Raw genomic sequence first — 16137 nt, forward strand, 5'->3', positions numbered from 1 at the left:
GTGCCACCTGTGCCACTCCCAGTGCTGGCAAACGGTTCTTCTGATGAAAACCATGAAAATGCCTAAAATCTGTATACCTAAAAACTATAATAGTATGTGACTTTAAATTCATATTCAGGAAAGCATTTGTGTTCCAGGCAAAGAAAATAGTTTGAATCTATGTATGGGGAAAGAAAAGAATCTGGAGGAAGACTACTAACCTGACCTGACCATTGCAGGAGTCTCATCAGAAATTAAAGGGCTTGAACTAGGGCAGCAGCAATGGGAATAGAGATTGGGCCAGTTCAATCCTACACAAAAAGAACAAAGCTGGAGGTATCAGGTTACCAGACTTCAAACTATACTACTGGGCTACAGTAACAATAACAGCATGGCACTAGTACAAAAACAGATACACAGACCAATGGAACAGAATAGAGTCCAGAAATAAGGCTCTACACCTACAACCATCTGATCTTCAACCTCTGTCTCCCAGGTTCAAGCAATTCTCCTGCCTCAGCCTCCTGAGCAGCTGGGACTACAGGTGCCTGTCACCATGTCTGGCTAATTTTTGTATTTTTAGTAGGGATGGGGTTTTAGCATGTTGGCCAGGCTGGTCTCAAACTCCTGATCTCAAGTGATCCACCCACCTCGGCCTCTGAAAGTGCTGGGGTTATAGGCATGAGCCACTGTGCCCAGTCTGACCAAGTTTTATTACAGAATTTGCTTGCATTTCTTTGATTTTGCTAGACTAGTTGTACAATGTGTTTTAACGACTATGGGGGATGCAGAAACTAGGCCACCGCTGCCATATTTCCAGAATCCCTTAATGAACAGATGCTGGTTTTTTGGACAATCTTCATTAACAGAAAATGCCTAGAAAAAAGTTCCAGGTAATAAAATCAGCAAGATTAAATTTATAAATTATTTTCTACAAGTCCACCTCCACAGCTAATTCCACTATGACAACAGATACTCTCCCTTCAAAATGAGCAGCATGGGATCAGCAAACAGACTTTGAACCCTGGGACGTATTAGACGATGGTATAATTTCCACTAGCAAACTATAAATTCAAACCATTTGACCTTGGAACTATTAATTAAATTAAAAGATAAAGTAATCCCCTACTTACATAGAATTTACTACAAAACTTAAAGCAAAACATCAGAGACAGTATTTGAAAAACATGAATGGTATCATGACAATGAATTTTTTGTAGCATTCAATTTTAAAAACTCAACATATGTCAAAACAATTTGAAAGACTACTACCAAAATATTAACAGGGATTTTCCTTAGGTAGTAGAATTACTGGTGATTTATTTTTGCTTATCTGTGCTTTATAAATTTTCAAAATAAAAAAACTAAGCTTCTTGCAAAAATGTTTAAAACAACTTACGCTAGAACCATGTTGTAATCTGAGTGGTTGAACATATATCCTCCAACAACCCACATAATGTTTCCATTGACCACAGCTTTATGAGATGCTCTGGGGAGCTTTAAGTTAGAATATTCCTCTCGAGTCCAAAATGACTGGTTAGCTGGTACAGGAACTGAACATCCAGGACCTAATAAAAACATAATGAATTAGCTTCACAAAATACAGCTTTAAAGCTTACTGCATTTCAAGTTTTCATCATCTAAATGTAACATTTAAATAATAGTCTTTCCTTTAGCATTTAAATATCAGACAAATCCTTTAATTTGTTATTTTAATTTATTCAGGGCATTGACCAAGGGTAAATCATATACTTTCTAATGATGACTTGACTAGATCCAGGTTAGAGTTTTTTTTGGTAATGAAATACCTGCTTAAGCAACTCTCAGGAGAAAGCCCAGATAAATAAATAATTCACATGAAAAATCTTAAGGATAACATATATAGTTATCCCTCGATATCCACAGGGGATTGGTTCTAGGACCCCCTTGGTACCAAAATCCACAGATGCTCAAAGTCCCTAATTTAAACTAGTGGTGTAGCACTTGCATATAACCTACACACATCCTGCCATATACTCTAACTCATATCTAGATTACTTATAATACTTAACACAATGTAAATGCTATGTAAATGGTTTTCATATGTGTATATTTTATTTGTATTATCTTTTTTTTTGAGATGGAATCTCACTCACTCTGTTACCCATGTTGGAGTGCAGTGGTATGATCTCGGCCCACTGCAACCTCCGCCTCCAGGGTTCAAGATATTTTCCTGCCTCAGCCTCCTGAGTAGCTGGGATTACAGGTGCCTGCCACCATGGCCAGCTAAATTTTTTTATTTTTTAGTACAGACAGGGTTTCACCATGTTGGCCAAGCTGGTCTCGAACTCCTGACCTCAGGTGAGCCACGTGCCTTGGCCTCCCAAAGTGCTGGGATTATAGGCGTGAGCCACCATGCCCAGCCCGTATTATCTTTTATTGTGTTTTTTTCTGAATATTTTCTACACACGGTTGTTTGAAATTGCAGATGCAGAATTTGTGGATATGGACGAATAAGTGTGATAACTAGACCTGGGAGCAATCATACAAACTATCCATCTTCTGGTAAATCAAGAAACTCAAACAAACTGAAGAGACAGACTCCATTCTTGGGAGGTTTGGCTTCTGCTGCAATATTTGCACAATGGTAGATACTGAAATGCTTCAATTATTAACTCTACAATGTCAGCCAAACCCAACAAACTAAGGTATTTAAACAAGCATATTTCCTTTCAAAATAAAAAGGTTCTGAGGAAGGGGTAAGTTTACAAGGAAAATCACCAAATTAATAACAGTTACTGGCCGGGCGCAGTGGCTCACGCCTGTAATCCTAGCACTTTGGGAGGCCGAGACGGGCGGATCACGAGGTCAGGAGATCGAGACCATCCTGGCTAACATTGTGAAACTCCGTCTCTACTAAAAAATACAAAAAAAAACTAGCCGGGCGAGGTGGCGGGCGCCTGAAGTCCCAGCTGCTCGGGAGGCTGAGGCAGGAGAATGGCGTAAACCCGGGAGGCGGAGCTTGCAGTGAGCTGAGATCCGGCCACTGCACTCCAGCCTGGGCGACAGAGCGAGACTCCGTCTAAAAAAAAAAAAAAAACAAAACAGTTGCTATCACTCACCCCTTAAAGAATTCCCTAAAGCTTCTTTAATTATTTCTGTAGATAATACTATTTGCTAATTCCTTTAAGATTCTAATATATAACTGATTCCAATTTTCTCTGAACTTAGAGTGTGTTTCTGAGGAAATATCATTATTGTCAGCTCTTGTCCAACCTCCCAGCTTGGCTCTCTGCTACATCCTTTTATGACCGAGTCCAAGTTCTTCAACTTTCACAAACAGGTTACAAAAAACAGCCTACCCTCCATAATTCTAGAGACCACGACCACACATCTATGAAATTAAAATTCATAAGCAGCTGGATAGAGGGATGTTTCAAGCTTAAATGCTCCCTGGTATTTGACTAATATAAACTATATAGGTGCTAAGAATAAAGTCAATCTATTTATTTAGCTGGGAATGTTCTATAAATGGAAGAAAAAGTAAAAATGAAAGAAGCTCCTACCCTGCCAGCCTGAGAAGCAGGAGCATCCTCTGACATCACTTGAATTGCAGATGCCTCGACGAGGAGAACCACAGTTGTCTGTACAGTGAGGAATGTCACATGCTTCACCTTTCCAGTTTTCAGAACATTCACATTCAACAGTATTACTGTTATTACTGATCTTACACTCTCCTTGGCCTGAGCAGTTATTCGGACACAGGTCAAAACTGTGAAAATAGCAGGGAAAATTACATTAACAGAACACAACACTTTGATTAACTTAGCAGAACTTTCTCCCACACAGGTTTAAGAATCTCACTGTCTCAGTTCATTCACAAGCATAACGTCAGTACTTAAAGATTCAGTCCAAATGGGTTTGCTCAACACTGCATAGCTAGAGCCTGAGGTACAAGTAATGAAATCAAATCAACCCTGCTGGATTCTCATAATAAGAGGATAAGAATAAATAACTCATAAAGTCAAAGAAATTACAAAGAGGGAGGAGATTTTTGCAGAACTGTCAGCTCCTCAAGGGTGGGAGGATTATCCTATTCTTCTTAGTAGCCTGCTAATGATAAGCTTTACAGAATTGCTGAATTCATGGTTGGAAGTTCGGGAAGGAAAAGAATAAAACAAACTGCCAACAATAAACCACCATCCTAATGGTACATATTCCTCTGTATAGTCTCTGAAAATTTGTATATAATAGAATTTAAGGTTACTGCCCAGATTGGTATATTTAAAATTCCTTAGTAATTTTATCTACTCATTTCAGATGGAAGAAGGCAGGCTACTTTAACTTAATGTAAGAATTGAACTATGGCCAGGCGCAGTGGCTCACAACTATAATCTCAACACTTTGGGAGGCAGAGGCGGAAGAATCACGGTCAGGAGTTCGAGACCAGCCTGACCAACATGGTGAAACCCCGTCTTTACTAAATATACAAAAAATTATCTGGGCATAGTAGCGGGTGCCTGTAATCCCAGTTACTCAGGAGGCTGAGGCAGGAGAATTGCTTGAACCCAGGAGGTGAAGGTTGCAGTGAGCCGAGATCGTGCCACAGCACTCCAACCCGGATGACAGTTAGACTCTGTCTCAAAAAAAAAAAAAAAAACAATTGAACTATAATGCATCCCATAATAACATAAGATACTTGTACTGACAGTGCTTCGAAACAATATAATTCAGAATTTAAAAGGGAGGGATAAATGGGCTATCAAGGTACTTTAATGATACAGATTTCTCCTACTATTGAGTACAAGACAACTACTAATATTTGTTGAGCTGTACTTTGTAAAATTCCAATGTTTTTGTCCATTAGCAGAAAAGTCCCCCTCTTCTAGGAGAAGTTCAACAGCAGCAACACCTGGGTTTAAATTGTGTTCCTACCACTTACTTTGACAATCTACTTAACCTTTTCCTGTCAGTTTCCTCAATTATAAATGAGTAGAAAAACAGAGACCAGACCTCAATGAATTTATAGAAAAATTTTAAATAAGAAAATCCATGTAAACTACCTGATGCTATGCCTGGCACACTGTAAGCTCTCAATCTATGTTAGCCATTACTGTTGTTAAAACATAGTAGATAGTCTCCTGAATGAAACCACAAATACTAGACTTAAAAATCTTACCTGTAAGTAATATTAAATCCAGTCAAATTATAAGCAGCATCACTAAAAAAATGCAGCAGGGCATAACCTGATGTGGCAATAACCTCAGGGACAGTCTCATTGCCATCTCTCTCAGGAACAATGAGGCCACTGAAATGAAAACACACTTCTTATAGAGGGAAGCACAAGCACAGACATGTCAAATTGTAGCAGACACAAATTAAAAACAAATCCGTCCTTATAATTTAAAAACCACATCCAGGAAGAGAGGCAAATTCCTGTGATAAATACATAGGGCTACCCTATTAGTTCTGGATCCTTGAGGAACAGATCTGAATCTTTTGCTAGCTTCCTTTATTCTGAGTTGTATTTCTAATGAGATTTGAAATCAATGGCCCTATTCTTTTTCTTATAAAACTTTTTATAGTGCTTCTTTGAAAAAATAAACTTCCACAATCACATAAAGTAACAAATTTTATGAGTGATGAATACTACACATACATTGCTGAAAGACATGAGTTCTTCTTGTTTGTTTGCTTGTTTGTTTGTTTGTTTTTTGAGACGGAGTCTTGCTCTGTCGCCCAGGCTGGAGTGCAGTGGCACGATCTCCACTCACTACAAGCTCCGCTTCCCGGGTTCACACCATTCTCCTGCCTCAGCCTCCCATGTAGCTGGGACTACAGGCGCCCACCACCACGCCCAGCTAATTTTTTTTTTTTAATGTATTTTTTTTAGTAGAGACGGGGTTTCACCGTGTTAGCCAGGATGGTCTTGATCTCCTGACCTCGTGATCTGCCCATCTCGGCCTCCCAAAGTGCTGGGATTACAGGCGTGAGCCACCGCGCCCGGCCTGTTTGTTCGTTTTGAGACAGAGTTTTGCTCTTGTTGCCCGGGCTACAGTGCAGTGGCGCAATCTCAGTGCAACCTCTGTGTCCCGGGGTTCAAGCGATTCTCCTGCATCAGTCTCCTGAGTAGCTGGGATTACAGGTGCCCGCCACCATGTCCAGCTAATTTTTTTATATTTTTAGTAGAGACAGCGTTTCATCATGTAGGTCAGGCTGGTCTCGAACTCCTGACCTCAGGTGATCTACCCACCTCGGCCTCCCAAAACGTAGGGATTACGGGCTTGATTCACAGCACCCAAGATATTTTATATAAAATATTTATATAAGAATATGAAGAAGCTAAACAAACACCCATAACTCCAACACTGTTAGCACTCTAATGCATTTTCTTAGCCTAATTGATGTTATTTACATTGTATATTCTATTTTACAAATAAAACATATGCATTTTCTATATCATTAAAAGCTCCCTAGGTTCTCCTTAGGACCTCACTCACAACCCAGCACATAATAGATTCTAAATGTTTGTTGTGTGACTGGTAAAAAAAAAAAAACAAAACACTTACTGAGTAAAAAGGTCTAAATGATGCCTTTAAGACTCTAGAGCCATATTACCAACTTGCTTTCCAGAAGAGATACGTAACTTGAAATCATATCAATACAGAATGAAGGATCCATCCCACTTCACTCTGCCAACAGCAAGGACTACTAGGTTCTATTTTAATTTTGCTAATTTAATAAGTAAAAAGCAATTTTTAAATCGTTGTTCTGAGTTCTTCTTACTCCTGAGGTTAATCGTTTTTCTTATGTCTACCTGCTGTTGCATTTCTTCATATGTCCGTGATTTTTGCCTTATTATTGATTCACCACCACCACCACTACCATTGTATTTGGTAAAAGCCGAGATCCTTGCCAAGCCCTACGCAATCTGTTCCAGACACACAACCTCATGCTCATTCACTCTGACCTAGCAATTCTATTTCTTTGTAGAAAAAATACTTGCTCATGTACACAATGACCAATATACAAGAATCCTAACCACAGCACTGTTCAGATGCGAACAGGGTGGAACCCATCTAAATGCTCACGCCCAGAAATCTGACTACATAAGTCACTGCATATTACATAGGTCTGCGGGACTAAAAATAAGCTCATCAGGCATTCTGATAAGGGCATGGGGGAGAAGCAAGTTGCAAAACAATGGGCCTAGTACACGTGTACATTTACATGTACCTATATAAATGCATACAAAAATGACTGGAAGAGTCCATAACCAAGGAATCAAAATGAGGAGGGAAAGGGATTTTCATTCCTTTTGTTTTGCTTTGTTTTGTTTTGAGACAAGGTCTTACTCTGTCGCCCAAGCTAGAGTGCAGTGGCACAATCACAGTTCACTGCAGTCTTGACCTCCTGAGCTCAAGCAATCCTCCCACCTCAGCCTCCTGAGTGACTGGGACTACAGGCACACACCACCACGGCTGGTTAATTTTTAAAATCTTTTGTACAGATGAGGTCTCACCCTGTTGCCCAGGCTGGTCTCGAACTCCTGGGATCAAGTAATCCTCCTGCCTCGGCCTCACGAAGTGTTGCGGTTACAGGCCTGAGCCACTGTGCCTGGCCCTTCATTCAATATATATATATATATTTTTTTCTTGAGACAGAGTCTCCCTCTGTCGCCCAGGCTGGAGCACAGTGGCGCAATCTCGGCTCATCGCAACCTCCACCTCCCTGGTTCAAGCAATTCCCCTGCCTCAGTCTCCTGAGTAGCTAGGATTACAGGCATACACCAAGCCCTGATGATTTTTTTTTTTGTATTTTTAGTAGAGATGGGGTTTCACCATGTTGGCCAGACTGGTCTTGAACTCCTGACCTCCCAAAGCGCTGGGATTACAGGTGTGAGCCACCACGCCTGGCCCTTCAATTTTTAATATGAAGACAGAACTCTAGGAACTCTGAAACTCTGGTGCTCCAGGAGTTACAAAATAGTGATGCATTTTCTACTATGTATTCAACTAACAAATATTTACTAAGCACTTACTACCTGTGAGACACTGTTCTAGGTACCAGGAATACAACAGCGAATAAGACTATGTCCCTGCCTTCATGTAGTTCACATCAGAAAAACAACAAATAAGCCCAGATACTCCCCACATACATAATGCCAGGTAGAGACAAATGCTATGAAGGGAAGGAGAGCAGAGGGAAAGAACAGAAGGTGCTACTTTAGAAAGGGTGAAAGGAAGGCCTCTTGGAAGAGGTGACATTTGATTGGAGATGTAAATGAAGGGTTAACCATCATCATGCTTTCACTGGTTATATACACCAGAATCCCTTGAAATGCTGATGGAATAAGTACTGACAAGACCAGGGCCACCTGGAAACAGGTATGTCAAAAGCAATCTTCCGCTGGATGCAGTGGCTCACACCTGTAATCCCAACACTTTGGAGACGCCAAGGCAGGAGGACTGCTTGAGCCCAGGAGTTCAAGACCAGCCTGGGCAACATTGTGAGACTCCATCTCCACACACACACACACACACACAAAATTAGCTGGGCATAGTGTTGCATTCTTGTGGTCCCAGCTACTGGGGAGGCTGAGGTGGGAGCATCTCTTGAGCCCAGGATGTTGAGGCTGCAGTGAGCTACGTTCCTGCCTCTGCACTGCAGCCTGGGGGAGAAAGAAAAGGGAAGGGGAAGAGGAAGGGGAAGAGGAAGGGAAGGAAAAGGGGAAGGGGAAGTGGGAAGGGGAAGGAGAAGGGGAAAGGGGAAAAGGGAAGAGGGAAGGGGAAGAGTTCCTCTAGATCACACAGTCTAACAACTGCCCCACCAGCACATAACTTTCTTAAAAAAAAAAAAAAACTCTAAAAGGAACAATGTTCTTTTGAAGAATTTTCTCAATCACTCTCTCTGCTCTACCACTGCTACCACTGTTTATCAAATATACCGTCCAGGTGAACCACAGAGTGATGTACACCTGCTTGGCTCATGTTCCTACAAGGCTCCTGATAAGCTGATTCAAAGTGCCTGGCATACAACAAGAGCTACATGAATTCTAATCAACAAACATATGTACTATTATGATAACATCACACTTAGTTTTTGGGCTTGTGTTAAAGTTTGGGGTGCTTCTTGCTACAAGTTACGTTTCAAATGCTGGCATAAAGATACACACTCCAACACGTGACCAATGCCACTTTAAATGTTCAGCACAGCCATCCACCCTGCTCTTTGGCCTTGTAAGTGAACCTTTAAAACCCAGAAAATGGCCTTGGCTCTCAGTTCAAAGATACGTTCGAGAGATTTCTAAGCCAAAGCGGGTAGAAAAACACGAGGACACAACAGTCACCTGATCTCCTGTCCTTGTGTACTGTTTGCTCCCTGTTAACTTCCTCACCCACACAGGACATCAGCCAGACAAGCCCCACGTGAGAAACACAAAAAATATTTGTTGAACTGATTTCTTTTTAAAGTAAAGGAAATAAAACGTTTGAGACAAAGAAATTTAGAAAGCCAGTTGCAGGTGGTTTCCTAAGGGGATATGCATTTTAGAAAAACATACAGTCATACACCACATAATGACACTTGGTCAACAACGGACCACATGTATGACAGAGGTTGTATAAGATTATAATACTGTATTTTTTCTGTACCTTTCCATGTATAGATATGTTCAGATACACAAATACCATTGGGTTACAATTACCTACAGTATTCAGTATAGTAAGATGCAGTACAGATTTGTGGCCTAGGTACAATAGGCTGTACCATATAAGCAGGATGTACAGTAGGTTATACCATCTATTGGTGTAAATACACCCTATGATGTTTACACAATGATGAAATCATCTAATAACACATTTCTCAAAACGTATTCCTGTTGCCAAGTGACACATGATTGTATTTTAAAATCCTCTATCAAGTAAAAGGAAGAAAATTAGAGACAGTTTTGAATTCCCATGTGGCCAAAAACATAACGAACAATACAGCTACTTGTTGCTAATCAAAAGTAAAACACCCTAACAGTTCAGAACACTCCATATATTTGGTGTTAAATTGCTTCTGTTTAACTACTAATGTAAATGTACTTATTGAAAAAAATATATATAATAAGTATGTTCTTGATTTCCCCACAGGTAGCCACTGTTCATTTTATGTGTACTGTTCCAAAAAGTTTCCCTCACTCATGATGCACATACATACACACACACAATTATATTTGAATTCAACAAATAACTCCTGAAGGCCTATGCAATGGGCACTACACAAGGAATGTGATGGATGTTTTCCTGATTTAAATTTTTCACATAAATAGTTTCATTCAACATATTACTCTCAAAACATTTTGTAACGATAAACTTCACCACCATCACAAGGAGCAGGTGAACTTAATAGAAATATCACAATTTTACAGATCAGGAAACTGAAGAGAGAAGTCACGTACTATGCCTAGAAACTTACCCAGAGCTACAGAAACCAAGTTAGCACTAACACACAAGTGATAGTGGGACTCAAGAACTAGTATTTTTTCCATAAAATAAATGTGTTAAGTGATAATAAAGGTGAACCCAGTAAGAATGCAATCCAGAAGATATGTTTAAATTCAGAAATCAAACAATGATGAAAGAACGCTTATATGACTGAGCTTACCTAAATGCAGCAACTAGCGGTGCATAAATTGAGTCCCCATCATAAACGTATAAATGGTCCCAACTACACTCTGTAGCAAAATGATTGAAACGAAGTCTCATTATTCTATTTGGCCTGAAAAGAATAAAAAATTATCATAACTATCAGACATTTGAGAATATAAAAATTCAGATTTTTAAATTAATAATATGTAACACAGTCTAACAACTGCCCCATCAGTACTCCTTCATTTGTCAAAGATTTATTTAGTACTCTCTATGTGCAAGACTACTAAACATGCAATGGGAAACAAAATTGATGTGGTCCATGATTCTGGGCCTTACAGTCCATTCAGTGGCCACTCTTTAATGGTCGCTGAATCAACCAATTAGCCTTACCATTTCTGCAATTCCTTATTCAACTTCAGATTCCACACTATGTTATTTCATAAACATGCCTGCCAATCCTCTAAATTTGCCAGCCCCTCTGATTTTTCATGGCACTGGCTGGCAAAAGCTCTGTTCTACAGGAAACCAGTTATCTGCTCTAAGATTGAATCAGGAAAAAAAAAAAAGAGGGGGGGTGGTGGAGGTAAAAAAAAAAAACAAAAAACCTAAGCTGTACCACACCACTGGGTAAATTGGTTTCGGCATTGGTCTCTGTTCTCCAGCTGCAAATGGCACTTAGATTCTGCCAGCAGTCCTACCAATTCTCTCTCACTCTCCACAACTGCTACTCTCAACGACTGTTTCAAATAACCCAGTCCCATCTCCCTGCTTATGCTCAGCAACCAGACAAAAAACCCTAAAATTCCCATTTTCCAAAATTCTATATCTATCTGCCTCTCTTTCTGTTTCTCAAATATTTGACATCTCCCTCTCATCTGGAACTTTTGCATCCACATTTAAATCTGCTTAATCACATATTTTACAAAAATAAAAACAGGCCGGGGGCGGTGGCTCACGCCTGTAACCCCAGCATTTTGGGAGGCCGAGGCGGGAGAATCACGAGGTCAGGAGATCGAGACCATCCTGGCTAACACAGTGAAACCCCGTCTCTACTAAAAAAGACAAAAAAATTAGCCAGGCGTGGTGGTGGGCACCTGTAGTCCCAGCTACTCGGGAGGGTGAGGCAGGAGAATGGCGTGAACCCAGGAGGTGGAGCTTGCAGTGAGCTGAGATCGCACCACTGCATTCCAGCCTGGGCAACAGAGCGAGACTCTGTTGCAAAAAAAAAAAAAATTAAAAAAATAAAAATAAAAACAAAAAGCCTCAAATCCCGACTCTCCCTCTACCAAATACCTGCCCTACCATTTCTCCTTCTAATAAGATAAAACTTTGCAGAAAACTTTGCTTTCTCCAGTGCCTCTATCTCACTCACCCCTTCACTCTCTAGCCTGGCTTCAGTCCAACACTCCACTCAGAAAGCTCTGGGAATATCAACATCATTATATCCTGCTGATGCCTAATTCTATTTCTCCAGTTTAGACCTTTCCTCTACCCCACACTTATCTAAGATCTCTAGGTTAACAACTAAATAAATACATAAACAAGTAAACTCAGATGGTGATGAATACTGTGAAGAATTATTAAAAGAAGGTGATGTGGCAGCACAAAAAGTAGTAGGGAGATAGCCCAGTAAGCTTTGGCAATATGAGAATGACAAGAGACAAGCCATGTGAAAAGCCCAGGGAAAAACGTTTCAGACGGAGGGAACAGCATGGTCTTAAGGGAGAAAGAGGCTGACATGTCCAAGCAACATGAAGAAAATCAGCGTGCCTGAAACACAGCAAACAGAGAAAATCTTAAGAGATGAGAAGTGGGAGGTGGGCAAGGGGCAAAAGCAGGAGGCCAATTTCAAGGCTACTGTGTGGCCCAGGAGAGAGAGGATGGTGGCTCTCCCAGTTGTAGAGATAGAGGTGAAAAGGAGTCTGGTGATGGATTGGGGAGACAATCTAAAGGGAAAACTGACAGAACTTACTGACAGGCTAAATGTGGGGAATAAGGAAAAGGAGGAATGAAAGTTTCTTTGCTTAGTTTTTCGCTTACGCTGAGGAGGAACAACCATTGAGAGCACATTCAGAAAAACAAGTGGAGGAGGGCATCAGGTGGTTATGAACTGATAGGACAGAGCAGAGCTCCTTAGAGCAGCACTTCTCAAAATGAAGTCCACAAAATGCTACAGGTCCTGAGACCCTTATGGGAAGTCCCAGGAGGTCAAAACTATATTCACAGTAAAACTAAGATAGCATATATTTTATCGCCATGCTGGCATTTACTAATGGTTCAATGAGCAATGGTGGGTGAAACTGTGGGCATCTTAGAACAAATCGAGACAACAGCAGCAAATGGTACTAGTGATCACTGCTATTCTTCACCACCAACTGCTCACAGGAAAAAGAAAAACTGCCAGTTTCATTTAAGGATATCTTGATTAAGCAGTTTAAAACTTCTAATTTTATTAAATCCTGACCAATTAGTAGACATCTCTTTAATATTCTGACAAGATGGAAAGTAAATATAAAACACTTCTCTTGCCTAACAGAAGCGCCATGGTTTTCTCAATGAAAACCACTTTTGCTACTGTTTAAGTTGCAAGCTGAACTAGCTACTTTTTTCTTACAACACCATTTACCATGCTTACTTGAAAGAATAATCAACAAATTATGGTTATTCAGAGTTGGACATCTGGCAGACATTTTCTTAAAAATTAGGAAAGCAAGCCTGTCACTTCAAAGAAAACAACTGACAGTATTTGCTGCCAAAGATAAAATACAAGCTTTCCAGTAGTAATCAGGATTTTGGAAAATTTGTTATTTGCCACACTTATAATTTTTTGAGGAGACTGATGGTGATACTAACCAATGTGATTTTTTAAATATTATGTAAGGGAATAAATATATCAACATATGGAAGATCTGCATAATTCAATGACCTGTTGTTTTCCAAATGACCTATATATCATGTTACCAAATCATGGATGGGCAAAAGATCCATTCAGTGCAAGAAAACCAATGGATTTTAATTTCACAAGTACCAGAAGTTCCTTCACATAGTTTCAGATTCCAATTGCAATTTACTTTTAAGAAATTATTACTTGTTAAGTTTTGATATGGTATCAAAGAAGACCATATACAATTATTTTAAAATACTGTACTATTAATATCTTTCTTCCTACTTCATATTCAAGTGAGGCCTCATCTTCTTGACAGGCTTCAATCACAATAACATACTGCAACAAAGTGAATGCAGAAGATATGATAATTCAGCTCTTTTATCAAGCTAGACATTAAAGAGATTTGCAAAAATGTAAAACAATGTCATTCTTTTCACTACAATTTTTTAAATATAAGGTTCTTTTTCATTAAAATATCATTTGTACTAACATGTAGTGGGCTTATAATTGTTGCTTTTAAATGAATAAATAATATTTGTTGGTTATAAGTTCTAATATGGTGAACACAGACAAACATAAACTTATTTGGGGCTGGGGGCGGTGGCTCACGCCTGTAATCCCAGCACTTTGTGAGGCCAAGGCAGGAGGATTACTTGGGGTCAGGAGTTCGAGACCAGCCTGGCCAACATGGTGATACCCTGTCTCTACTACAAAATACAAAAACTTAGCTGGGCATGGTGGCACATGCCTGTAATCCCAGCTACTCGGAAGGCTGAGGCAGGAGAATCGCTTGAACCCGGGAGGTGGAGGTTGCAGAGAGCCAAGATCACACCACTGTACTCCAGCCTGGGCCACAGAGCAACACGCCATCTCAAAATAAATAAATAAATAAATAATATACAAACTTATTTGGAATCCTCAAAGTTTAAGAGTGTAAAGAAGTCCTGAGACCAAAAAAGTCTGAGAAATACTGCTTTAAAAGTCTCCCATGAAGACAAGGAGAAAAAAAGCAACAGCTAGAGGGACATAGTGGGTCCAGAGAAGGGATCACTTAGGCAATAACAGTTATTACAATTTTCTTATCCACAACAAAAATAGATACTTAGAAAAATAACACATTATTGTAATTTTCTAATGCTTTAAGCAAACCATTAAAAATATTTAACTGTGGCAGGGCGCAGCAGCTCATGCCTGTAATCCCAGCACTTTAGGAGGCCAAGGTGGGCGGATCACTTGAGGTCAGGAGTTCCAGACCATCCTGGTTAACATGGTGAAACCCCATCTCTACTAAAAACACAAAATTAGCTGGGCGTGGTGGCACGCACCTGTAATCCCGGCTACTCAGGAGGCTGAGTCAGGAGAATAGCTTGAACCTGGGAGGTGGAGGTTGCAGTGAGCCGAGATCAAGCCACTGCACTCCAGCCTGGGTGACAAGAGCAAAACGCTGTCCCATTAAAAAAAAAATTTAAAAAAAAATATATATATATATATAACACCATTTCTGAACTATTACAGTTGGAAATACACAAATTTGTGGTGTGTACAATTCATTTGCAGCATTAAATCAACATGAAACTTTTAAATTAATGAAGGCTAAGAAAAATTAAATTCATTTTGTCAAATGAAAGGTTATCAAGTAAATGTTTTAAGTACTTTATGCTACAAATCGTTAATTTTATTCACGGGAAAACTAATGTCACACTGACCTCTATGCTAAAAAAACAAAAATTAAGTCAGCCATTTCTACTTACTGTCCTTCAATGAGCCAGGTGCACTTCGTTTTATATTTATAATTTCCAGGTCCATCTGTTACAAACCCAGAAGATCCAGTTAGTCTGTAATTTAAATCAAGAAAGAAAACTTAAGTCTATGATATTAATTTCATATATTTTTATATATTTTCATATATTAGTATTTTTTAATTCTTAATATAATACAAATTAAACATAATGGGCACATTAACACATACTGTAACCAGTAGAAAATGACTAGTTATATTCAGATTGCATAAATTTAGATGAAACAAATACTTATCACATACATGAAAAAAGAAGACAGCAAAATATTAAAAGCAACAGGAATGAACAAAACATACCTAAATCTTAATTTTATGTCATCCTTTTTCCTTTTGGTAAAGACGGGTCTCGCTATGTTGCCCACGCTGGTCTCAAACTCCTAGCTTCAAGAGATCCTCCCACCCCGGCTTCCCAAAGCACTAGAATTACAGGCTTGAGCCTTCAGACCCAGCCATAAATTTCTTAAATTTGTTTTTTATTTTTTGTAGAGACAGAGTCTCACGAAGTTGCCAGGCTTGAACTTATGGCCTCAAGCAATCCTCCTCTCTTGGCCTCCCAAAATGCTGGGATTACAGGCATGAGCCACTGCAACCAGCAAGTATCTGTTGCTATATAAAAATTTTTAATATTTAAGAAGGACGCTATTTCCTTCATCATGGCTGTTTCCAGATCATTTTTCTTCCCTCTTTCATCAACATCAGCCACTCGGAACACATGCTCGCTTCTGGATCTGCCTCCCTTACCTTCTGAGTCATCTCCCAGCTACTCCTAATGCACTAAAGATATTACTAAATTGTTCACTCTATTCCACTATCTGCATCAACATCTAAGATGTTCCATCCAAAACCCAGCCTCTCCA

The 16137-nt window shown here is 39.6% G+C and overlaps 1 protein-coding gene across 1 annotated transcript in view; it reads right to left on the reverse strand.

The window, feature by feature from the left end:
- The window catches only part of ATRN (attractin), a 124415-nt gene extending 109098 nt beyond the window's left edge, over positions 1-15317 (reverse strand). The window contains exons 1-6 of the mRNA XM_011943310.1: positions 15234-15317; positions 13765-13818; positions 10609-10722; positions 5138-5266; positions 3525-3730; positions 1379-1547 (exon numbers count right to left, since the gene is read on the reverse strand). Coding sequence (XP_011798700.1) covers positions 1379-1547; positions 3525-3730; positions 5138-5266; positions 10609-10722; positions 13765-13787 — 641 coding nt within the window. The 5' untranslated portion in view covers positions 13788-13818; positions 15234-15317. The remainder of the gene's footprint in view (positions 1-1378; positions 1548-3524; positions 3731-5137; positions 5267-10608; positions 10723-13764; positions 13819-15233) is intronic.
- Positions 15318-16137: the final 820 nt, after the last annotated feature.

The sequence above is a fragment of the Colobus angolensis genome, unplaced genomic scaffold (assembly GCF_000951035.1).
Source record: "Colobus angolensis palliatus isolate OR3802 unplaced genomic scaffold, Cang.pa_1.0 Scaffold219, whole genome shotgun sequence".
Classification (NCBI taxonomy): domain Eukaryota; kingdom Metazoa; phylum Chordata; class Mammalia; order Primates; family Cercopithecidae; genus Colobus; species Colobus angolensis.